General features: G+C 39.7%; 3 protein-coding genes across 3 annotated transcripts; 1 reads left to right on the top strand and 2 right to left on the bottom strand.

Annotated features, from left to right (window-relative positions):
• Positions 1-1,316: 1,316 nt before the first annotated feature.
• On the bottom strand, positions 1,317-8,581 carry LOC137598987 (arrestin domain-containing protein 2-like). The gene is made up of 7 exons (XM_068319602.1): positions 8,218-8,581; positions 4,414-4,631; positions 4,221-4,323; positions 3,874-4,130; positions 3,596-3,758; positions 3,081-3,241; positions 1,317-2,938 (listed from the first exon to the last, which is right to left on the bottom strand). Exons 1-7 carry the CDS (start codon positions 8,489-8,491, stop codon positions 2,885-2,887), a joined length of 1,230 nt encoding a protein of 409 aa, XP_068175703.1. The 5' UTR covers positions 8,492-8,581; the 3' UTR covers positions 1,317-2,884.
• A 3,067-nt stretch (positions 8,582-11,648) lies between these two features.
• On the bottom strand, positions 11,649-14,535 carry LOC137598988 (arrestin domain-containing protein 3-like). Its single transcript, XM_068319603.1, has 4 exons — positions 14,502-14,535; positions 13,582-13,867; positions 12,456-12,710; positions 11,649-11,846 (listed from the first exon to the last, which is right to left on the bottom strand). Exons 3-4 carry the CDS (start codon positions 12,706-12,708, stop codon positions 11,797-11,799), a joined length of 303 nt encoding a protein of 100 aa, XP_068175704.1. The 5' UTR covers positions 12,709-12,710; positions 13,582-13,867; positions 14,502-14,535; the 3' UTR covers positions 11,649-11,796.
• Positions 14,536-20,559: 6,024 nt separating this feature from the next.
• Positions 20,560-22,669, top strand: uba52 (ubiquitin A-52 residue ribosomal protein fusion product 1). Its single transcript, XM_068318766.1, has 5 exons — positions 20,560-20,604; positions 21,027-21,138; positions 21,613-21,699; positions 21,996-22,098; positions 22,517-22,669. Exons 2-5 carry the CDS (start codon positions 21,036-21,038, stop codon positions 22,608-22,610), a joined length of 387 nt encoding a protein of 128 aa, XP_068174867.1. The 5' UTR covers positions 20,560-20,604; positions 21,027-21,035; the 3' UTR covers positions 22,611-22,669.
• Positions 22,670-23,098: the final 429 nt, after the last annotated feature.

The raw sequence follows: 23,098 nt of genomic DNA, 5'->3' as shown, positions 1-23,098 counted from the left end.
ATTGCCAGTGGATGCAGTTCAACAATTCATTCATGACACTCTATATAAACCAGATCCCCAAATCCCCAGCACCTCTACTGAAAAACATTCATGGGTTGGGATCTGAAGCAATTCCCAGTTTCAGGCCTCCATTCTTGCAGAGGTACAAAACACTCAGATTCCTGAGTCAAATGTAAGAAAAGTGCCTGAGAAATCCCAAGTTCCTGTTTTCAAAGTCAGTGGCATAACGTTTGAATGCATTATTAATGATGACGGATGTAAACCTGCCACTTCCTCTTCATCTTCAGCTATGTGAAATAGTATTTTCTTCTCTTGTGCTTTTCATCATGTCCTAAGTGATGGCATCTGTGACATAAAAGCACTAATGCTAAATTGTAAAAGCGCAAAATTGTGATTTTGAAATGTTCCTGTCACGACAGACGCTATTCTAATTCTGTCTGCACAGGCTAGTTTAACAGAAAGTGTCCTTTCAACACACAAAAATAATACAGTATATATCAGCAAATCTGAATTTACTGCTCTGACCTGTGACTGCTCTGTGAAGATAGATGGGAGGATAGACAGGATGTATATTAGTTCTGTTCTTGCCAAATTCAAATGTAAATTTTATTAATTTAATTTTGCTCTTAAATTCTTGTTTGGGCTATAAAATGGGCTGATTTCAGTTTTAACTCTTTGAATCTTAATATACGGAAAAACAAATACTCCAATATGAAATTGTTTAATGCCTGGAGGACTTGATAAATCAAATATTTAACTTAAAAACCATCGACTTTTATTTTTTAACAAGTTTCTCACTGGAATCATCATCCCTCTTTAGCACGACATTCTACATCTACTTAACTTCATGAAATGAACCCCACCAAGAATCTCAGTCCTTGCCATCGTCACAGCTTTGTGTAGCGCTGCGTATATTACCCAACTGGTTGTTTGTCCCCACATGTGACATGTTTACATGTGGCAAAAATAGCTGGGATCCTTAATGAGCATGTAACTCAATGAAGTACAAAATGTCCAAGAGGACAGCGGATGGAGCAGAATGTGAGTGTATGAGATCACTTTGCAGTGAGGTAAAAAAAAAAAAAAGAGAGCTACTGATTCTTCTGGAATCATGAACTGACTGAAATATTATTTGCTTAAGGAACAATATTCAACCCATCACAGGCAAAACATTATATAATAATGTAAATATATCACCAGGGGATTCCTGGCCTTGGGCGTCAAGTTTCGACTCATACTGCTGAACATATTGTACCATTCCACCAGCATGCAGTAAACAGATGCATCCAACCCAGTCAAGGTCTGAAGAAACACGGAAGACAAACAGCACTTCCAAGACTTTTTTTTATTAGAAAAAAATACAGTTACAAAACTTTGGCAAGACTGTGAATTTACAGTTGCATTTATTATAAAAATACATTCATTATTTTCAGTGTGTGCCACCAAAGACACAGTTGATCCTGAAGACCTCTTTCAAACACCTTACTAGTTGAGGAAATTTCCAGATCCTCAGTCAGTTTTCTGGAATGTTTGTCCATATATCTCAGTGGCAGTTTCAGCTTGAGGCACCACGTGAACTTTGAGCGGTGTGTTTGTGTTGAGTTTCACCGAGGACCCTAAAAACTGGGGCATCTGGCTCCCATCGAAAGCTTCAAACCACATGGCTTGGAGCCGTCCGCCGCCTCCTCCTCCTCCTACTTTTTCTCCAGTTTAGCAGCTGGGAAAGGGACTCAATCAGTCTCGTGCAGCTTTAATAGCAAACAATTAGCCTTGATTAAAAAAAAATCATTCATTCATTTTCTTCCACTTTTGCAGGTTGCGGGGGTTTGCTGGAGCCTATCCCAGTGGACATGGGGCATAAGGCAGGATGCACTCTGTGCACGAGGCTAGTGCACCGTGGAGCCACATGAAAGACAAACACACACGCACACACACTCACACCTATGGTTAATCTGAGACTGGCCAATTCACCTGAAGTTCATGCCATTTTTTTTTTCGGAGGTGGGAGGAAGCCGGACTGGACTCAAACCTGGAATCCCTGTGCTAAACAAAGTTATCTGACATATATGATAACTGCCACTGCCACATCCACGTACAATTCAACCGTTTCTTCTTTTGTTCTGAAAGTTCTTTCGAAGCACATTCAACTCTTTTCATCTCCCTGAAACATATGCAATGTTCATCGGCAGATAATTACGGCCTACACATTTTTCCCTTTTGCATATTGTGAACTGCATGCATAGAATACATCTACATCTCCTTATTAGACTTGCCTGCTCCATCATCGCACCCTCAGATATATGTGCTTGAATAACAGTAGATATCATTATAGGCATAAGATGCATAGTAATGTAGGGTGTTAAAATCTACTGAGTTGCTAGTACAAAAGGAGTAGGAAAAAAGTAGACAATAATTGCACATCTTTTGTTACACCACTCAAAATGACAGGTTGTTACTATATGTCAACTCATCAAGAGCACTTTTTCATCTGACCACCAGTCAGATAGAGAGAACCCCCCTCCCCCCTTTCCAACGTGTCCCAAACTCCTTGAATCTCAAAATTCATTTCAGATGAGGGAATACTTGGTTGGGAGGTTTTAGTAGCTCACATCACAATGAGAGGGCAGGAACTGATCAGGAGAAGTTACTTTTCCTTGCATCGGGAGAGGAAAACATCCTCTTTACTTGGACTGGAAACACGGAGGTCTCCACTGTCATCCAGTTCCTGTGAGCTGCGTCTCCTGACCTCTCTGTAGCGCTACAGTCCACAAAGGCTTGGGAGGACCAGGCACCGTTTATCAGAGAGAAGTGATCCAGGAGAAGACAAATCTCTTGATCTGTGTTTCTAATCAAAGTTGCTTGACGCTCAGGCGGGGCTCTGGGTTCAACACGTCATGCAGCGAGGTCTCATGTTCAAGGGCTGGGGATTGGGGTCAATCTATAGGAAATGGGAATCAAAATACTAAAGGTAAGTATAAAAATAAAAAGCAAAACAGAAAAAAAAATTTGATTTAGATTTGACTTATCTAAAAAAATGTTTAGATAAGTCATGCCAGAATCAAAATAATCCTGTGACTCACCTCACTATACACAGGCGGAGGTCGGAAGCGAAACTCTTGAACAAAAGCCATGAGGGGGCGCTCCAGAATCCCACTCAGGTCTTCGGCTGGTTGCTGTTCCGCTGCATTGTTGCGCTGCTCGGCCTCCTCCTCAGTCACTACGGAGCTGTAATCTGGAGGGGCTGTGGGGAAAAACACAGTATTATTCCACTGGTCTGACTCAACACAAAAAGAACAGTACAGGTTCAAACACTGAGCTGCTGAGTCATCACTTAAAACTCTTAAAACCCCCGCATAACATTTACCAACAAGTACTACTGTAGTCCAAACCGCTCTTGAATCAAAACCTTTGTTTTCTAATATACGTGTTGGCGTTCAATGTCGTTGATCTTAGGGCTCATTTTGAACCACAAATTAGGAATTGGATCAAAATCCACTAAGGCCTGTGTTGTAAAATCGTCAAGTCGGAGTCTTAATAATCGTGTTCCTGAGCACGTCTATGGACGTCGATCACTAGAACTTAAAAGTGTACTCACGCTCGGGTTGCTCGGGGATGGCCATGCGCAGCCATTCCAGGTTGACGCTGTACTGGCTGCTGACGCTGGAGGTCCGGCTGCCGAAGGGATGCAGTGGGATGGTTCCTATGACCAGCGGAAGCTCCAGGCACAACTTGGATGTCCCAGGAACGTCAACGCAAACCTGGTGGGGAAGGGCAGGGGAAGAAGTTTTAGTGACATGTTCAAAACATAGATTCAAAAACAGCAGCAGCATGGAAAGTATTCCTAAGATTAAATCATCTGCTGGTCCAGCCCACCTTGAGCGTGTACTCCACTTTGATGATGCGACACTGCAGGATGGAAGGACCCACGGGGGGGATTTTGATAGCCCGACCGTGCCACGTCTCCCTGCATCTTGAGCCCACGATATCCCCGCACAGTGTGCCCACCACCGAGTGCTTCTGCTTCATGACGCCGCGGGCGATGAACGACTGCGTCTGGGTGATGTAAGCTTTGGGCACCAATGATCTGGAGGTAGTGTTGTCGAACTCTGCAAACACCGGTATCATCTCACCTGTGAACAGGGAAGGGGAAAAGTGTGTCAGGCGCATTTAAACCAAGCTAGCACCTTCAGGAAGAGCTGTTCAAGGACCTGGCTTCTCACCTGGGGTGTAGCCTTTACGGTTGATCTTTGCAGTTACAGACACTTGGCCGAAGTTTCGATACCATATCCGAGCCATCTTTTCTTTTGTTCCAGCCTGCGGTGCCTGAGGGGTGATGAACATAGATGAGCCTCAAAAAACACAATGAAGTATGTAACAACCACAGTAGTGAAAAGTTGACTTTGAGACGCTCACCAGTAATGCCGGTGTGTTGATGTCGATGGCCTCAATGACCGTAAACTCTTTCTTTATCTTCTTGACCATGGCCCACGGCCGGTGCAGCTTCACTTTTACCCAGTAACGGATGCTGCCGTACTTCCCCTCAAAGGAGGTGACCAGCGTCTCCTCAGGCAGCTGGAAACTGAAGGGAAACTCGTGTCTGCCAGCAGGAAGGACGGTCACTTCACCATTATCTAAAGAGAAACAACAGAAACACAACAACAAAAAAAGTTTACTCTTAAGTGGTTTCAATTTTGTTTTTCGATTGTTTTATTTAAAATTGCGCAATTTTTTATTATTTTTTTCAAACTCCAAAAACAAGTGAATTGTTCTGGACGAGTCTTCATAAATAAGAATGGGGACTGAGAAATGAAGAGCAGATCTTTGGAACATGACTAACAGCAATCCCTGTCTTTCTCTGTAGTCACATGGCGTCTGTGCTCAGAGGGGCGGTTCCTCCTGGGCTGTGCTGAGAACATGTTTTCTTCAAGCTATGTTACAGAGGCCGCCTCAACTGCCCTGTTTTTTTCCTCCCTCTTGGCACACAGGTCCAGGAGCACGTGTTTGCATTTAACAGACCCGATGTGTTTAGTGTCCCCTTGTCAGATTGAGGATCTGATTTAATCGAAATGACAATGCTTTTAGTGTCAAGTCGAAAGGGTTGTTAAGAGCTTTTTGTAATGCATGCAAAATATCTTCACCGAATTCTGTAACATGAAATACTTCAAAACAACAGACTGAACAGTGAGAAAATGTGAAGTTGCTGCAGCCCTGGCTGTGGACTTCCTGTCTCCTCTTCGACAAAAACAAGTCCAAGCCCAATGAATGGAGACAGAAACTCTAGACTCTGCAGCCAAAGAAAGAACTTTCTTCAAATGACAACGATTGATGTTAATACTTTTTCTTTCAACAGATGTTTCTACAAGGAAACATCAAAACACAATAAGGAAGCATAACTTGTGATAAAGCAGAAAATAGCAGCTGCTAAGTCCATTTCTTACTCTCTGGATCTCCATGTTCTTGTTTTTTTCTTGTTTAATTTCACTTGTTGAAAGATGAACGACTCGTCAACATTTCATTCACTGAATATCCGCTAACAGCTTTGCATCTAACAACTTTATAAAACGTGGACCAAAATTTGGAGTGCGAACTGGATAGTTGGAGAGGTTCCGGTTCACCTCTTGAGCACTGCTGAGCTGCCCCTGAGCAAGGCAACAAGTTCATTGGATGCACCAGAAAGGAGCAGTCAGTCACTCCACCATCATCCTCTTATTTGCATGTGTGTGTTTTGTTTGTGTGCCAGGGGAAAAAAAATTTCCCTACGGGTGTTATTAAAGTGTGATTCCTATTCTCTTCTTCGTAGATCGTGCAGGCCGAGTGAAAAACTGGTGCAAGAATATGAAAACAAACAACAAGCCAACTGCCCCCAGACACGTAACTCACTTTCATAATTTCTCTTTCAATGAACTGATCCTGGTTTCACCAGTTCTCGTCCTGGTGCAGTCTCACCCTTCACCTGCCCTGCAAAGCGGACTGACCTGCCTGTAGCAGCACATCCCTTATGTTCAGGTGCGGCTCCGTGTCCCTGAAGCTCCGACTAGATCCGGAGGTGTAATCAACGGGCAAGTCCTCGGCCCACTTAACTTTAGAAAATCCTTCTGCATGGAACGTGACTGACTCTATCTGACTCTCCCAGGACAGGTCCAGCACCACGCGGCCGGACACCACATCCCCGCTGCTGTACACCGGAGGACGGTCCACCTCCGGGGAGTCGAAGATAATGTCAAACCTTTTTAACTTCTCGAAAATCATTGTTGCAGAAATCTCAAGATCTCCTTCTCAGTTCTTCTTCTGAAATACTCAAGTATCAGAATGCGTAAAATAGTTTCCCTTTATAAAGATGAAGGATTAAAGGAATCATAAGTCATCTTTCATCTTTTAATCTTGAGTGTTGGATTCTTTCAACTGCAGCCCCATTTAAGGCTGAGAAAGCTATGTTCTTTTGTTTTAAGAATAACTCCGTAAATGTACAAAAAGAATTTATCAATTGTGAGTTTCTAAATTTGTTTAGCATATTTTGATTGAAGTTGTTGGTCTTTTGGTTGGAGAAGACAACGGCTACAGAAAGTTAAATGAATGAACGAAAACCACTTCACGCTGCTAAGAATGAGGGAAATCCAGGGTTTTCGGTTTCACAAAGGGAGGTAACTTAACCCAGAGTCAGAGGAGTAATCCTAGCCTGTTTCATGAAGCCAGGTAACTGAACGTTTGTGTTTGTTACTATAGTAACAGACTCTGAAACTAACCTGAATAGGAGCAGGTTTTACTCCACAAACCCAGGGTTTCCTCTGACTCCGCCCCCTTTCACAGCTTAATTCAGAGAATTAAATATTATTTTATCTCGTTCAGATGTCCCGTCATATCCAGACAGTTATCTTTATGATCGGTACCTGTTAACGTCCCGATCCATCACACACATCCACGACCCGATCCATCCTCACATCTGCAGTATAACAAACCATTCATGCTCTCACATCCCAGCAGGTTTTGTGTATAACGCTGCGATTAGTTGTTCTATTTTTTTCTTTGCAAACATTTTTTTTTTAATGCAATGTTGGAGATGCTCATCAAGGAGTAGTTCCACAGGGTTGAAGGTGAATGATATATAAATCTGATGAATGATTTAAAATTATATTCTCTTAATGACTTTGTAAACTTGCATTAGTAACTTTAATTTCTTTTAGGATTTCACTCTAACATGGTCAGTAACCTAAAAAAAGTGAATTATATAAACTTCTTTCACAGACAGCTGGGAATACATGAGGATGCCATTAAAAAGGTACCTAAATAAAATAAAATGACTACCATTTAAGCCGGGTTGTCAAGAGCAAAAATATGTTGAATTATTTCTGTAACATGAAATACTTTCAGAAAACTCCAGACAAAACTGTGAGAATGAGAACTGCTGAGAAAATGTGAAGTTGCTGCAGCCCTGGCTGTGAAGTTCCTGTCTCCTCTTGGACAAAAACAAGTCCCAATGAATGGAGACAGAAACTCTAGACTCTGCAGCCAAAGAAAGAGCTTTCTTCGAATGAGGACGACTGATGTTAATACTTTTTCTTTCAACAGATGTTTCCACAACAAGGAGGGGGTGCTAAGATCCCAATGCAGCATGTACAGTAGTTTTTTTTTCCCAATACACCGGGGGTGGGGTGGGGGTGGTATGCTTCTGTAATAAGTTATTACTAACAATAGAACTTCTGATAAAGCAGACAATTACAGCTGATGAGCGATGGTCTTACTCCCTGGATCTCCATGTGCTTGTTTTTTGTGCAATGTCTTTATGTTAATGTTTAATTTCACTTTATTGAAAGATGAACGAAACAAACAAGTAAACAACTCCCAGAAGACTCCAAATAAAGGCAGGCGCTCGTCGACACTTTCATTCCCTGGGGATCTGCTGACAGCTTCGCGTCCAACAACTTTATAAAACGTGTCGAACGTCTTGGATGTGAAGGAAAGCAACTCAAAAAAAACACACTTTTGCCCTGACTAGATCGTGCAGACATGAGCGTTTAAGTGGCGCAACAGATTATGAAAGCAAGAACGTTTTGCAGAGAAGCAACAACCACACTTGCAGTCCCCCCCCCCCCCCCCCCCAGCACGCAACCCGCTTCTATCGTTTTTTCTTTCATTCTGTTTCAATGAACTGACGCTGGTTGCACAGGTTCTAATCCCGGTGCACCCTCACGCTTCACCCGCCCTGCAAAGCGGACTGACCTGCCTGCAGCAGCGCCTCCCTCCTGTTCAGGTACTCCACCTCGTCGCTGTAGTTCTGGGTATACGCGGTGCTGGAACCGGCGGACCGGGACTCGGTCCAGTGCACTTTGGCAAATCCTTCCGCATGGAGCTTGAGTGACTCTATCCGACTCTCCCCGGACAGGTCCAGCACCACACGGCCGGACACCACGTCCCCGCTGCTGTACACCGGAGGACAGTCCACCTCCGGGGAGTCGAAGATAATGTCAAACTTTTTTAACTTGTCGAAAATCATTGTTGCAGGAATCTCGAGGATTTTTCTTCTTCTTCTTCTTAGCTCTCTTCCGAAGTATTCGAGTTTTTAGAAGGAAAACTTTCTCAGTCTCAAATAGGACAGCAGCCCTATTTGAGGCTGAGAAAGTGGGCGGGGTTTCAGAATTTATTATGAGGCCTCATGCGAGCCTGATGCTGCATTCAGGTTCTCCTGCCTGGCTCCGATTTTTTTTTTAAAATATATTTAATGATAAACAAGTCGTAACCCCATTTTGAAACTCTTATTCAATCAAATCTAATAACAAAAACGTATCAAAGAGGTTTCGAATAACAAAGAACGAGATAATATGAATCGAAGTTTAGAATAACTATTTGATTTAGACATGTTCTTTGTTTTAAGAATAACTATGTAAATGTATAAAAATCTCACAATACAAAAAATAAACCTCCAAATTCAACGATTTTCAGTTGCTACATTTGTTCGGCATATTTCCATCGAGGTTACTGGTCTTTTGGTAGGAAAAGACGGCAGCTATAAAAAGTTGGACGAATGAATGAAAACCACTTCACGCTGCTAAGATTGTAAAAAAAAAAAGACAACCACACTAAAGATAGGTTTCATGACAACGACTGTCAAGACATACACCCACACGATAATCGAGTATTGTCGAGTTTTGGATGCAACGTAAAGTTGTCACTTCCTAGATAAAATTTACAGCTGGGTTATATTACTTGTGCGATGACTTTCCCATGTCCGGATGCAAGTGAAGGCAACATAATAAACATCCAGACTTGGGTGGAGGCAGCAGTGAGGAAAACAGAGCCTGGCGATGATTGATGGTTACAGGTTCTTAGAGGAAAACAGGCTTATAGAACATGCCCCTGATTGACAGAAATCCGCCGCACACTGAAGAAAATATTTTAGTCGGGTTCTTTACTCAACTACTTCCATCTCATGTTGAACAGTTACAGCATGAGCAATAAATGGAAAACAAACAGCCATGCACAGAGCATTAAACTTAGATCTTCAATAAAAAGCAAGTCATTCTTTCCACAATTAAGTGATATCTTAGAGTAAGACTATTGAATTTATTAAATCTACTTGCACACGTTTGAGATCACACGCATGCATTGGATGCCAAAACAAGTCACTGGGTTCCAAGAACTATTGTTTTAACATCCAATTCACTTCCAACTCTCAAACCGAATTGTCTGCAGCAGTCAGTCAACTAAAATACATTTATTTCATTCCTGATCTGTGCTATTCTCTTTAAACAATGCAAAAGAACTTGGACAAGAAGGAAAAGAAAACTCCTGCTTGAGAAAAACAAGTTGTTTACTTCTATGTTCAGTGGGTCCACTAGTTAGCTCTCCAGCGCCACCGACTGGAGATGTTGAGGCAGTGTGCATAGTTGCATGAATACAACAGCCCTGACTGGATCGTAGATGTTTGTGTGAAGTAGTGAGACACCTGATGGCCGGCGCTCAGCAGATAATGTAGAGATGTGGATCTGGAAACGTTCACCTAGCTGATATTATAGGCTAAGAATAGGAATATATATAAAGTAAAAGTACATTTCCCCTTTTCTTCCCTTCCGGCCAATTGGTGAAAAAAAGTAATGTTCACTGTCACAATTAACAGCAGAACTCTTCGTTCTTGAGAAATCAGTGATCCAGTTTGCATCACAGTTAGTTTTGTTCAAAATTCTTTTGGGATGCTATGGCCTGCAGTGAAATAAAGTCCAGGACGTCACCTGCTGGTGATCATGAGCAGCAGCCGCGCTGTGACAAGTCTCAAGGAAACAACTACTTTTTTTTTTTCAAGACTAAAGATAGAGTGATGTTTCTTGGACACCTATTATCAAATTATTATTAATTCATTCATCTTCTTCAATCGTAATAGTCTTGTCTTCAGCCAGTTTAGTATTTTATTATTATTATTATCATTATTATTATTATTATTATTATTATTATTATTATTACTACTACTATTATTATCATCTTCATTATTATTATCATCATCAGTAGGCGTATATACGAATTAGTATAACACGTTTTCATATTAAGACATTTAGTGTAAATTAAATATTATTTTAATAGTTATTTAAAATAATTAGTTGTTTGATTTATCTTCTTACCTTCTAATAAATTAATTATTAGGTGCAGTCTTACATTGTGGCCATCAAAGACAACTGACTAGGTCCACAATGTGATGTTATAAATGACATTATAAAATGAATGAAAATAAGCAGCAGCACATTTCGTGCTGGAGGGGGCGGGGCCGAGAGGAGCCACGTGTTGTTTTTCTGGTTGCCCAAGTGACGAAGGCTGCATTTTTTAAACAGACCCCCACCCCCTTCCTCGTCCTGCCGTTCTCCTTTGTCTCTGATTTTCTGCTCATATTTCCATCACCAAATAGTTAAAACAAAACAAATTTCTAAATCCAGCAATTTACATTTAGGAATGAGCTGATTGAAAAAGCTTTGTTTCGAGCAGGTCCAGTGCTGAGTAACAAAACAAAAACAACTGTTTGTATTCATTTAAGAGCAGCTGTGAGCATTGTCCAGATATTTCTATGCCCAGAATGAAAAACACAAATTACACAAACAGTATTATAGCGTGTCATTCATAGTTTTTCATTAAAAGAAATGTACTTATGACAGTTTCATTATTATAAACATGGAGAATTTGACTTTTCACGTTTCAAAAAGCCTCAATTTTTGTTACATTTTATATTTTTGATAACAAACTAAAATTTCATTTTAATATCTTTTCATCATTTGTATATTTTCAGTGATTTTGCGTCTTTCTTTAATGCCACAGTCATAAAGATAATTTATAAGAATCTCTGGATTCAACTGCATCAACCAAACTAGCATTATTTAAGCTCCAAGGTGATGCAGGAAAGAGTGTGGCAAAAAAAAAGCTCAATTATTTGATCTCATAAAATATATTTAAGAATATTGATAAATGGCTACATGTTGGTTAAAAAAAAACTAAAAATACAAAACACCTGGACTTCACAAATTGATTAATTTCATTTCTTTCTTTCTTTTTAAAATTTTTTTTATTTCATAGTTTGTTTGGTCATTAATATTCTAATAAATTAACAGCAAAACAATATGATTTTGCTCATGTCTGAGAGTCTGCATCTCCCTTGCATTCATATTTACCTGACCCAGCAGACAGGGGAGTTGAACCAAATTTGATGTTTACAGAGAATCAAATGAAACATTAACCAGTCTGCAGTTTGCTTAGCTACTTGGGTCTATGTTCTCCAGCTCTCTGCTTCTGTTCCATGCCAGGAAAACTTCACACGTCAGAGTGTTATGCCCCGTACGACACAAAATTCAGCAAGCCATTTGCATTTATTTGAACTGGAAACAAAAGTCAGGATTATTTTATCTGGCAGATGTATTCGGATAACTCAGTGTCGACTTCTCTCCTGGATTTTCCATATGACACTTTTCGCCCAGGTGCAAACTGCAGCAATCTACAGAGACTATAAGACACCGGGTTGACACACAACAGAGCTAATCAGCAGTTCAACCCCACATTATTCAGTCCTGGGAGAACTATTTTATCCACCAGCTGGGATACATGCTGAAATGTATTTACTTTGTACGTGCATAACAGTGAAGATACACACAAATGAGACATACAAATGCAGATTTAGAAGGGGACAAAAGGAAATGTAAAGCTCAGGGCTTAAAAGAAACACATACTCATAGTTTATGAAATTAATAAGTAACAAGATGTGTGGAAATAACACCTGACATGTAAAACATAATTTGGAAAATTTGCATTTAATTGAATAGCTTATGATTTGTTGGAGACGACCTCACTTGCTGAAACTTTAATTTGCCTGTAGTTTACTTATGATTGTTCTCAGGTCAGCCAAATAAATGAACAAAGTGAATGCAAATGCACAAGCTGTGTGTCAGTATCAAAGTTAAGGAGAAGCATCTATAGGTTGCGTCACTGACCTCGGATCAGATGTTGTCTCTTCCTAAAGTAGGTGACCTTAGACGTGTAGTCGTTATAGACGGAGTTCATGCCTTTGTTCTCCAGCCAGTGTGCTGTGGCCACCCCTCTACCCTGCACCTTCATGCAGTACATTCTGGTGTCCCTCCGGAGTTCCAGCACCACTTGGCCTGACACCACCTCTCCTCCGCTAAACGCTGCATCAGGTGGACCGTCCAGCTCCAGCGTGAAAGACTTAACAGAGCTCAGTGCCATCCCTGTGGAAGAAGAAAGTTAAACAGTAAATTAAAAAGTACATATTTGACAATGCTGGGCAAAAACAAAACAAAACATAATTTTCAGTAATATGTCAGGAGAATGTAGGACTGACTGTCAGGTTCTAAAAGTCCAGGCGTCACATGAGGTCAAGTGTATAAAAATGAACACAAATTCATCAAATTATGAAGTTATTCAATTATTATGAATGTTTGGCTGTGTTTTAACTTGTTTGACATGTACACTTATCATTTAACATATATTGGTGTTTGCTCCCATCCTTCAGAGAGCTTACTTGGAGGGCAGGTTTGGGTGTTTGACATGCTCGGACCGGCCCTATCAGTCTCTAGTGTGCTTTTTTTTTTTTTTTTTAGAAATGTTTCATAAGATGGGTTTTTGTAACAGATTATTGCATTGCTTTTCTGTTCTCATAAAGTGATTTAAAAAAATCATACTTACAACAATCACAATGTATTCTGTTCTATTAAATACGATTCTAGCGTTTCACAAACAAATACAAGTCGCGTTTCTTGATTCTTAAACACAACCTGTTGGAGGTATCTATATTCTCTAAATAGTGATAATAATAATAATAATAATAATAATAATAATAATAATAATAATAATAATAATAATAATAATAATAAATAAATAAACACTGTTAAAGAAAAAGTAATAGCAACTGACAACATTTAAGTTAAAGCAGTGGTAAAATAATTTTCCTTATAAATGATAGTTTTCATGTCGGTGCGTGTTCATCGTGAATTTTAGAAACGGCTGCGAGCGGGTAGCAGCCAATCAGAGTGAAGCATCTGATTGACGTGTTATTTAAAATACAGAAGGTTCAATGACGTTAAAAAGTCTCCAACTCACCGGCAGTAGTCGGAACAGCCAGAAGAATCTAAGGACTGCGTCCGACTGACGTTAAAGGAGGCTTCGCGTTTATAAACGGCGGCAGGTCTCACCGCCCAGTAGCGCTGCGCGTTACACCAATGAAGGTGAGCACGCGAGTCACGTCCACTGGTGGGGGGCGGGACTCCAGGGCGGCGTGGACCAATCACAAGACGAGTGACGTAGAACAACACGGGAATCTGCCGGCTATCCCTTCACATTATACTGCGCTCAGCTGCAAGTCATTGTTTTGTCAGAACGTTACCGTCTTTGGTTAGAAAAAAGGTTAAAAGTTCATTAGTTCATAGGGTTAGGGTTATATTTAGGGCACACAGTTATATCAACCATTCATGCACACTGCCTTATTATCTATATTCTGTTAGATGTACAGTATATATCTCATTCCTTTTCTACAAGTGATTCTCCAGCTTTGGCGGAAGGAATTGCCTGGTTCATGCATAGTAGGTACTTATAAAAACAAAATAATACAAATAAAAATGGTTAACTTTTAAGAAAACATAATACACAACACAATTTTTTTCAACCTACGTAACAAATTAATAGTTAATAATTAATAGTTAATGATTTGTTGATTTAAATAATGTAATGAACATGACTAAAAGTAGTTCAGTTGTTTTGTTGTTGTGGACATCTTTGGATCTTGTGTTTACAAACCAGGACAAATCTGACTCAGTAAGAAGTGAATGGTTTTTTTGTTTGACTGATCAACATAGGAGGGAAAATGTCAATGAATTTTTTTTTCGTTCTCAGAATTCAGACTTCATTCTTGTAATTAATTATTATTATTAATGTAATGTTGGCACTTATTTAAGTGTCATCCAACAACATTAGCAAGCTCTTTCTCATGTTAAAACAAACTAATGTGTGAGATCACAACTCACCGTGAAACTCCCGTGGGGGTGGAAACACCAAGCACTTCTGCAGGCATGTGCAAGTCCATGCAGGTGCAGTCTCATGACTTGTTCAAGTCATATCAAATTTACCGGTGTCACACCTGAGCCATTACCTGAACTATTTTCACATCAGAATTACCAATTTGTACTTTAACCTAAGATTCTCACTGACGTCCAAGTTGCATCAAAAGTTGTAAACATGGATAGGAATCTTATCCACTATTAGCTTTCATACCACATGATGTTAACGCAGCATCACGATAGTCACAAGATGTGTTTAAAGCTCCATCAAAAGCAGACAAATAACAGACCAGGGGCACGTCAGGGGCCAATCAGATTTCAGCTGGGGCCAATGTCCCTCTGGCCTTACCCCTTGGCATGCCCATGGTTGTTTTGTTTTTGAGTTTCTGACAGCCATAGTGTGTTTGCTTTGTTGTGATTTTGAATATGTGACAGTTCAGTTGTAGCAGAATGATGGTATTTAGCTGCCGTATGGTGGAAGGAAGGGGCCCCAAATATGTGTTGGGTCTGCCTCTGCTGTTTAATGTGCTTCTACTAGTAATGTTACTTAAGATACTGTCTTGATATAAGAATACAGTATATTTTATTATTATTACAAAATACTGACTTATGACCTTCTAATCACAATTGCTGTAACAATATGTTTTATAAATTGTTCTAAGAAAGGCGTCATGTAGAAAACACATTATATCTCTAATTATTACTGTTATAAACATATGATTCACATTATAAACAAGTTGATGTCAATGGAGTCCTTGTGATATGTAGCTATCCGTTACAAGATACAAATCTTCATGAATTTTAACAGAGTATTTTCTGTGTCTCAGTGACGATGTATAAAAGTACATATAATTTTTTAAACTAAATTTTTTTTTTGCCACATCTGAAACCCAGCCAGAACTTCCTCAGTTTATCTGGTCTCTTCAGATTCAAAGATAAATTTCACATCATATCAATTCAGTCATAGCTGTCACATTATAAACATGAAATGTGTCATGTTAAAACATAACATCACAATATAAAGTGTTCACATAATAAAATAAACACTGAGCATAACTTGTCTTTTCATAACTTTGAGGCTATATTTTGTTACATGTGTTAAAATGCGACAATTGTGTTTTTATAATAAGCTTCTTACATGATAATGTCATTAATCCATTTTCTTTTTCTGTGTAAGCAGACTACTATTTTCAAAACATTTTCACATATTAATAGAAAAGACTTTTTTTGGAAAAGAACAATAACTAAACTACAATGGTTTCAAGTAAAAAGTTGGTCTACAAAAAATACAGTATGGAAGACAATTAAGAATGACCTTAGCAAAACATGCTTCCTCTGTTTGGATCGTTTGAATCATGTGTCTCATATTTGATAGAATCATATGATTAGAATGTCACATGGTGGTTTATGACATGGTCACATTACTGCAGTTTCCCGAATAATAAAATCCCATATAATTAAATCAAATCAGTCAACTGTATAACAAATAAAATATTCTGCCAGCACTTCTTATCAGATCTTATCATTTGGGTGCATTAACTCTGTGCTACCATAAACATTTGTATGTTTCAGACTCGAATGTCTGTGAGACAGTTACAATGAGCAAGGTCACTGACAAGACACAGAAGTGTTTATAATTACCTAATTATAATTAGGTAATAATAATTACAATAAACTACTCATGAAAAATGGACAAAATGTCTATGCTTTTATTATAATTCAGTGGACATAACTGGAAATGATAGTTGTCCTCTGTTGACATGTCTGTTGATGCAGGAAGAGTCTGAACTTCGATCTAATATTAAACCATGAACCTGTTGCTCAGCTAATATACAACTCATACCTGAGCTGTTGATTTTTTTCCTAACCCAGGTTGGTGCATTCCAGATTCAGTTTATTTACATCTGCTTGTTGGCCGACTTTTTTGTCGGCTGAGCCTGCATTTTAGGGTCAAAGCTGTGTTATTGAAGCAACACAGATTGTTTTTACAGAGTTTTGTGGTCAATCTTCCTTGAAAAAGGGGAGGAGATTCTTTCTATCATGCGGACATTGAACTTCTTCTTAGCATTTAGAGTTGATAGTGTAAACACGGTGGAAGTAGGACAGTTCAGTCCAAGGCTTTCTTCCATGTCCTGAATTTAACAGACAAGGTTGGGTTCATGTTTAAACCACCTAAACTGCTTCAACATTTCACACACATTGGACTTTTGCACCTATTTAGAAAACTGTTATTTATTTGCTGTCCCAGTAACATTCTGATAATTTTTATGGAGTTTGGGTTGAAACATCTAATGACAACGTGAATGTGGAGATTTAGCTGGATACATGTTTTCAAATGGGGTCAGTGTTAGATTTTAGGTTTACAAAGGTAAATTATCTCTTGATTCAGTGGTGTCTGGAGGCCCTCAACCACCCACACAAATATTCCACATTAAATCAGCAATTTTATACACAGCTCTTAAAAGAGCTTGTGACAAGATCATTTGGTTTCCTTAAAATTAGCTGAGCACAATTTGGTCTTTTAACGTGTTCAGTGTTGAGGTGCAGATTATTTGTACTGTTTAATTACCTACATGGGTCCAATTAGAAAAGTAAAATTCTTTCAGTAATTTCTATTGCTCTTACTCTGTTATTTGAAACACAGGGTTGCATAAAATTCAAGTTAAAAAATCCAAGAGATACACCTGAGTAATGAACTTCCTGCAGAGATTATGCTATCAAGTCAAGTACAAGTGGGTCAGGTTTCTCAGTTTTATGAAGAAGAGAATTGTTGCACCTAGTCTTGGAGTGCTTGAGCCACAACACGAACAGGCCCCATCTTCCCGAAGTCCCACGAACAATTACTGAAGTATATAAGGAAAGCAGAGTTTTTATTTACAGGAACTAAATATATCAAGTAACACGTTGAGCTCTCTCTGCAGGTTGGACTAATGCCAAAACAACGAACAAAACGATCTCTTTAAGAAAAATAATTACCGTACATGTAACCTAACAGAGAAACAAATGACAGGATCTAAGCTTCCTAACTGCATTAAACAGGAGAAAAGAATCACCGGCAGTCCACCCCTACTTCTCAACCGAGACTAAGTAGTTCATACAAAACGATATGTGGCTGGTTGGAAGATGGAGAGGATGAAAATCCGCTGCCTGATGCCATGCTGCCCCCGAACGACTGCCATTTTGGATCAACATATACCCGGTGAGCCCTTGGTGCAGCCAATCAGGAGAGGGAACAGGTCCCCCAATCACCGTCGAGCGATGGCACAAGCTAATCTGCATATCTGCATAAGATAATGAGCATACAGAAAAAAGGGAACAAGGAAACAAACCGAACACGTCACTAGGCGTCGCAAGAATATTACCGTTCTATGCAATATTATGCTCATTGACACTCATTGATAGGCTAAAATAATCAATGTGGTCAACAAAACACAGTGGAAATAAATCCTGGGTCACAATGGCTCTGCCTAGTGTCGTACTGTACAGTATACAGTGCGCCCTCGGTCTTTGCGGTTAATGCGTTCCAGGAACCACACGCCATCGAGGGATCCGAGATCTACTTATCTTATTATGTGCGGTAATTTAAACATTTATGAACCCTCCCCATACTGATATTAAACCACCTTATATCTTTATTACCTTTTCCCACACTCTTATCGACTGTTTAAAGCACTTTTGTGCCTCAAAAAGGTCCAAGACCGACGGAACGAGCGCGTTTCCGGATGCTGTCCGCCAATAGAATGCACGGTATCACGCAAGGGCGCACTGTACACTGTATGTAAATCGCTGCAGCCAAACATGTATTAGTACATTTGTATAGTGAACATGTTCATCCCAGGTCTCTTCTCAGTACAAATGTGAAAATTCAGCGATTTTCAGTAAAAGTAACCTAAAACTGGAGTTGTTAAATAGAAAATAACTCTATAATACATATCACTGGGTAAATATAACCATTTAATTTATTTCTTCCATTTTTCTTTTTCTTTTTTCTTTCATGACCGCACATCACTCACTTACAAGGTTAATCTAAAAACATTCACTACAGGGGAAGTGGTGTCAAAAACATCATTAATATTTACATTACATGGGAAATGACTCATCACCAGTTAATGTGACTTTTGTCTGGATCCACAGCCTTCCTTCTCCATTTTGCTCTGTTCTCCTCTCTCACCTTGTTCACATCTGTCACTCCCCGTTTTCGGCACTGTAGTATGTCTTCAGCACACTCCTCCTTCAAAACTTTTGTAATATTCTGTGGTAACAGCATTAGAACCCAGTATTTTTTTTAGTCTTGATTTATCATTTTTTGACACTGATATTCTCTGACAAAGATCCACTCATTCCCTTTCTGTTTTGGTGAAATCCTGGAAATCATTTTGCTTGAGGAGTTCTCCTGTAAAGCAGAAATTCTGCATGCACTTAACGAGTGGAATGACATGTTGTGGATTTTCTCCATTTAGATTCTTCACAGGAACACCCATGTCCACTGAGGTGTGCTGTAAAGACACCATGGAAACAGCCAGTCAACCACTGATGATACCCATTTCATGGTCCATTTTGGTCCATTTCATGAAATGTCAATGCTCTTGTTTGCCTTGTGTTTACTTAAAGCTGACAGTGCTGTTCTCCTAGGTCAGGGCATTTCCATCCGTCCGTTCATCCATTTTCTTAAAGACAAGACTACCGAAATCATTTCGTCTTCAGCTTCTTTTCCAGGGGTCTGGTGGATCCTATCCCAGGTAGCTAAGGGTGAGAGTCGGGACACAACCCAGGCACATCACCAGCACATTATGGGGCCACATAAATGATGAACAACCACAACAACAAGTCATGCAAACACTCACACCTACAGAAAATTTTGAGTGAACATTTCACCTAAGCTGCACGTTAGATGTACTTTACTGTGAGAAAAAAGTTTGAATTCTTCCTGGAAATGCATTGAATGTACATTCAGACTACTGACGATCTTCTCCTTCTTTCCCTTTCGGCTTTTCCCTTCAGGGGTTGCCACAGCGAATCAATTGCCTCCATCTAACCCTGTCTTCTGCATCCTCCTTTCTCACACCAACTACCTTCATGTCCTCTTTCACTACATCCATAAACCTCCTCTTTGGTCTTCCCCTAGGCCTCCTGCCTGGCAGTTCAAAACTCTGCATCCTTCTACCAATATATTCACTATCTCTCCTCTGGATATGTCCAAACCATCTCAGTCTAGCCTCTCTGACTTTATCTCCAAAACCTCTAACATGTGCTGTCCCTCTGATGTACTCATTCCTGATCTTATCCATCCTGGTCACTCCCAGAGAGAACCTCAGCATCTTCATCTCTGCTACCTCCAGCTCTGTCTCCTGTCTTTTCCTCAGTGACACTGTCTCTAGACCAAACAACATTGCTGGTCTCACCACAGTTTTGTACACCTTTCCCTTCATTTTAGCTGAAACTCTTCTATCACACATCACACCTGACACTTTCCTCCACCCGTTCCATCCTACCTGTACACACTTCTTCACCTCTTTTCCACACTCTCCATTGCTCTGGACTGTTGACCCTAAGTACTTAAAATCCTCCACCTTCTTGATCTCTTCTCCCTGTAACCTCACTCTTCCACTTGGGTCCCTCTCATTCACACACATTTACTCTGTCTTACTGCGGCTAACCTTCATTCCTCTCCTTTCCAGGACAAACCTCCACCTCTCTAGCTTCTCCTCCACCTTTTCCCTGCTCTCACTGCAGATCACAATGTCATCTGTTATTTCTGCCATTTAATTTTAATTTACAGCGGCTCTTCTCGTTGGACCATAAATCAAACCGGATGAGCTAAACTGTGTGTAAAAATTCATGAAAACAAAGCAATAAAATTAGCAATTTTTTTAAACTTCTATTACAGTAAATAGAATAGCATGTTCGATACCATAAATAAAACATTTGGTTTTTAAAAATGTGGTCGAATTTATTTACAGGCAGCTGGATTTTATTTTATTTTTTTACAAGTAGAGCGACAGACGGAAGTGACGTCAGTCAGCGTGAGCCTCTTCCGCTCTCTTTTCGTTGAGGCTCAGCTAGCGGCCGGGTGTGTACACACTTTGTCTACTTCACGTTTATCCGTTTTACGATACTACAGATATTTGAATGTGATTAAAAAATCATGAGATTGCCGTATTCCGATATTATTTGAATATCAACAATTGTAAGCAGTCGGAAGGCGGAAAATAGAACTTTTGGCTGCACTCAAGCTAACCATGCGCATGTGGCCAGGCCGCGGACGGAGACTGCTCAGCGGCTAACATTAAGATTGTCATTAGCTTTGAACAAAGCCATGAGCAACCGTTATCTATTACTGTAAAACAATAGTTTACGTATATACACAATGATTTAATTCCCTAAATTGTCTACTTGACTGGTCTCTTAAGATATCAACGCTATGCGAAAGATGTGTTCCAGTATCCTGTGGCTAACGAGTTACACCAGCAGTTAATGTCACTTGTCTTACAGCCTGCAAACATGCAGATCTTCGTGAAGACGTTGACGGGGAAGACCATCACCCTTGAGGTTGAGCCCAGCGACACAATCGAAAATGTCAAGGCTAAGATCCAGGACAAGGAAGGTGAGCCGTCATTTTTCACTGAAGAAATGTGAAAATGTTCGTTTTGTCTTCGAAGAACAGTTTCACTTGAAAGTTTGCACCTTGTCTTGTAGAATGTCATGTTTATTCAAGTGTAACCCTTAAAAATGGGTGAAAGTTTTGAGTGATCAGGAGAAAATGTGTTGTCATTTATTCAAGTCATGGTTATCCAAAACAATTTTGGATAACCATGACCTGGATAAATGAGACCCTACACACACACACACACACACACACACACACACACACACACACACACACACAAGAGAATGGGTTGTTTCTAGTTATTCCAGTGAACAAGATTTGATTCTCTGAATTTTTGAATGTGAGGAGAAGGTAAAGACACGCTTGTCGTCAAATTTTTATTTTCTTTTTTGAAACACTTGACATAACTGCCGCTTTTACATTAGATAGTTCATGGTCAAATGTAAATGTTTATTTAATTTTTTATTTCAGGTATTCCCCCTGATCAGCAGCGTCTGATCTTCGCTGGTAAACAGCTGGAAGATGGACGCACACTGTCTGACTACAACATCCAGAAAGGTAATGGTTCAGTTAAAACGAAGGGGAATGTGTCAGTGGCCACAGTAAGCAATAGACAAACCATTTAGAAAACTAGGTGCTATTGATTGAGGTTAAAGCAGGAGTCTTCCAGAAATTGTGATTGGGCATCAAAATTGTCTCAGAACAGATAAAGTATGTTTCATACTTAATATCATAAGTAGAAGCTTTATGCTGTACTTGTTGCACAATGCTTGCATAAAGAAGGCTTTTTGCTATGCTGTTTGTGGCTGTTCCTGAAATTGCTATTGACATTGAGGTGTCTTAACCCCCGCTAGAGTCCACTCTGCATCTGGTCCTGCGTCTGCGTGGTGGTATCATCGAACCTTCTCTCAGACAACTGGCCCAGAAATATAACTGCGACAAGATGATCTGCCGCAAGTAAGTTTTGAAAATAAATACCACTAGTTCTTTTGTGGTATTTACAGTTAGGAAATCTGTGAAAAATTGGCCTAAACACTTCTTAAATGGCACTACAAGTTAGTGTGGTTTGTCATTTCAAAGAATATAATCCATATGTGAGTAAACTAATGAACTCTATAGATTTAGGTTGGAATTTGAGTGCAGCTTGTGATTATTTAAATGTTTTCAACTTTCATTTTTGAAAGACAAATGATGAAGTCTGGAGCACCCATTGTATTTAGATTTTTTTCTCCAAGTTTTACGTTATTTATAATATTTGTGATTGAGATTATTGAATGTATTAGTACCTGAAATTACCCAAGAAAATAGAATTTGTAACTTTTCAACACTTCGTCTCAGTTGAATAGTCCTTGACCCCTGACCTCTTGTTTTGTAGGTGCTATGCCCGTCTGCACCCCCGTGCTGTCAACTGCCGCAAGAAGAAATGTGGACACACCAACAACCTCCGCCCTAAGAAGAAGCTGAAGTAGACATTTTGAATGGGTTCTAAAGGAAAATGTGTTCAAATAAATGTAAGAGAACAAAGCTGGTCATCTGACTGGTTATTCACTGGCAGAAAGAGTTTTGATTGATTTTGAATCCATGTGTGCAGTGCACTGTTGTGCTGCTTTGCAGGGAGATTTTTATGCAAGAAAGGATAAGAAAACTGACAAACCAGATAAATGTTGTGCAGTAAACCTCAGTGTTTTGCCTACTTGAAGCTGATTGGCAAGTGGTCTGTGTCAGAGGCCTGTTCAGAGTTAAATGAGTAGTTAAGTAAACTTACTGCCTGGAATTGGCACTGGCTGAATCTGTGGTCTCGCTTTAGAACTCCTCAGGCTCTTTGCCAATTTTTATTTGTTGGCGATGGCTTCCTATTCAATTCCAATTTGGCACATAAAGCAGCACATTCCCTTTGTGACTGAAGCGACGCTACAATACAAACTGCCATAATATATCATTAACAATTTATATCAAA

Source organism: Antennarius striatus, chromosome 7 (genome assembly GCF_040054535.1).
Source record: "Antennarius striatus isolate MH-2024 chromosome 7, ASM4005453v1, whole genome shotgun sequence".
Lineage (NCBI taxonomy): Eukaryota > Metazoa > Chordata > Actinopteri > Lophiiformes > Antennariidae > Antennarius > Antennarius striatus.
The sequence above is the reverse complement of the archived record's forward strand: the minus strand, read 5'-3'. Positions and strand labels throughout refer to the sequence as shown.

What these genes read in the sequence shown, in the direction of transcription:
- LOC137598987 (XM_068319602.1), bottom strand. Translation starts at nt 8,491, where the DNA reads ATGATTTTCGACAAGTTAAAAAAGTTTGACATTATCTTCGACTCCCCG. An exon ending in AAGTGGAGTACACGCTCAAG is followed by an intron (nt 3,759 to 3,873) that starts GTGGGCTGGACC and finishes CTTCCCCACCAG; the next exon opens with GTTTGCGTTGACGTTCCTGG. An exon ending in CTCCGCCTGTGTATAGTGAG is followed by an intron (nt 2,939 to 3,080) that starts GTGAGTCACAGG and finishes CATTTCCTATAG; the next exon opens with ATTGACCCCAATCCCCAGCC.
- LOC137598988 (XM_068319603.1), bottom strand. Translation starts at nt 12,708, where the DNA reads ATGGCACTGAGCTCTGTTAAGTCTTTCACGCTGGAGCTGGACGGTCCA. An exon ending in GAGACAACATCTGATCCGAG is followed by an intron (nt 11,847 to 12,455) that starts GTCAGTGACGCA and finishes TTTTGTTTCCAG; the next exon opens with TTCAAATAAATGCAAATGGC.
- uba52 (XM_068318766.1), top strand. Translation starts at nt 21,036, where the DNA reads ATGCAGATCTTCGTGAAGACGTTGACGGGGAAGACCATCACCCTTGAG. An exon ending in TGACTACAACATCCAGAAAG is followed by an intron (nt 21,700 to 21,995) that starts GTAATGGTTCAG and finishes AACCCCCGCTAG; the next exon opens with AGTCCACTCTGCATCTGGTC. An exon ending in GACAAGATGATCTGCCGCAA is followed by an intron (nt 22,099 to 22,516) that starts GTAAGTTTTGAA and finishes CTTGTTTTGTAG; the next exon opens with GTGCTATGCCCGTCTGCACC.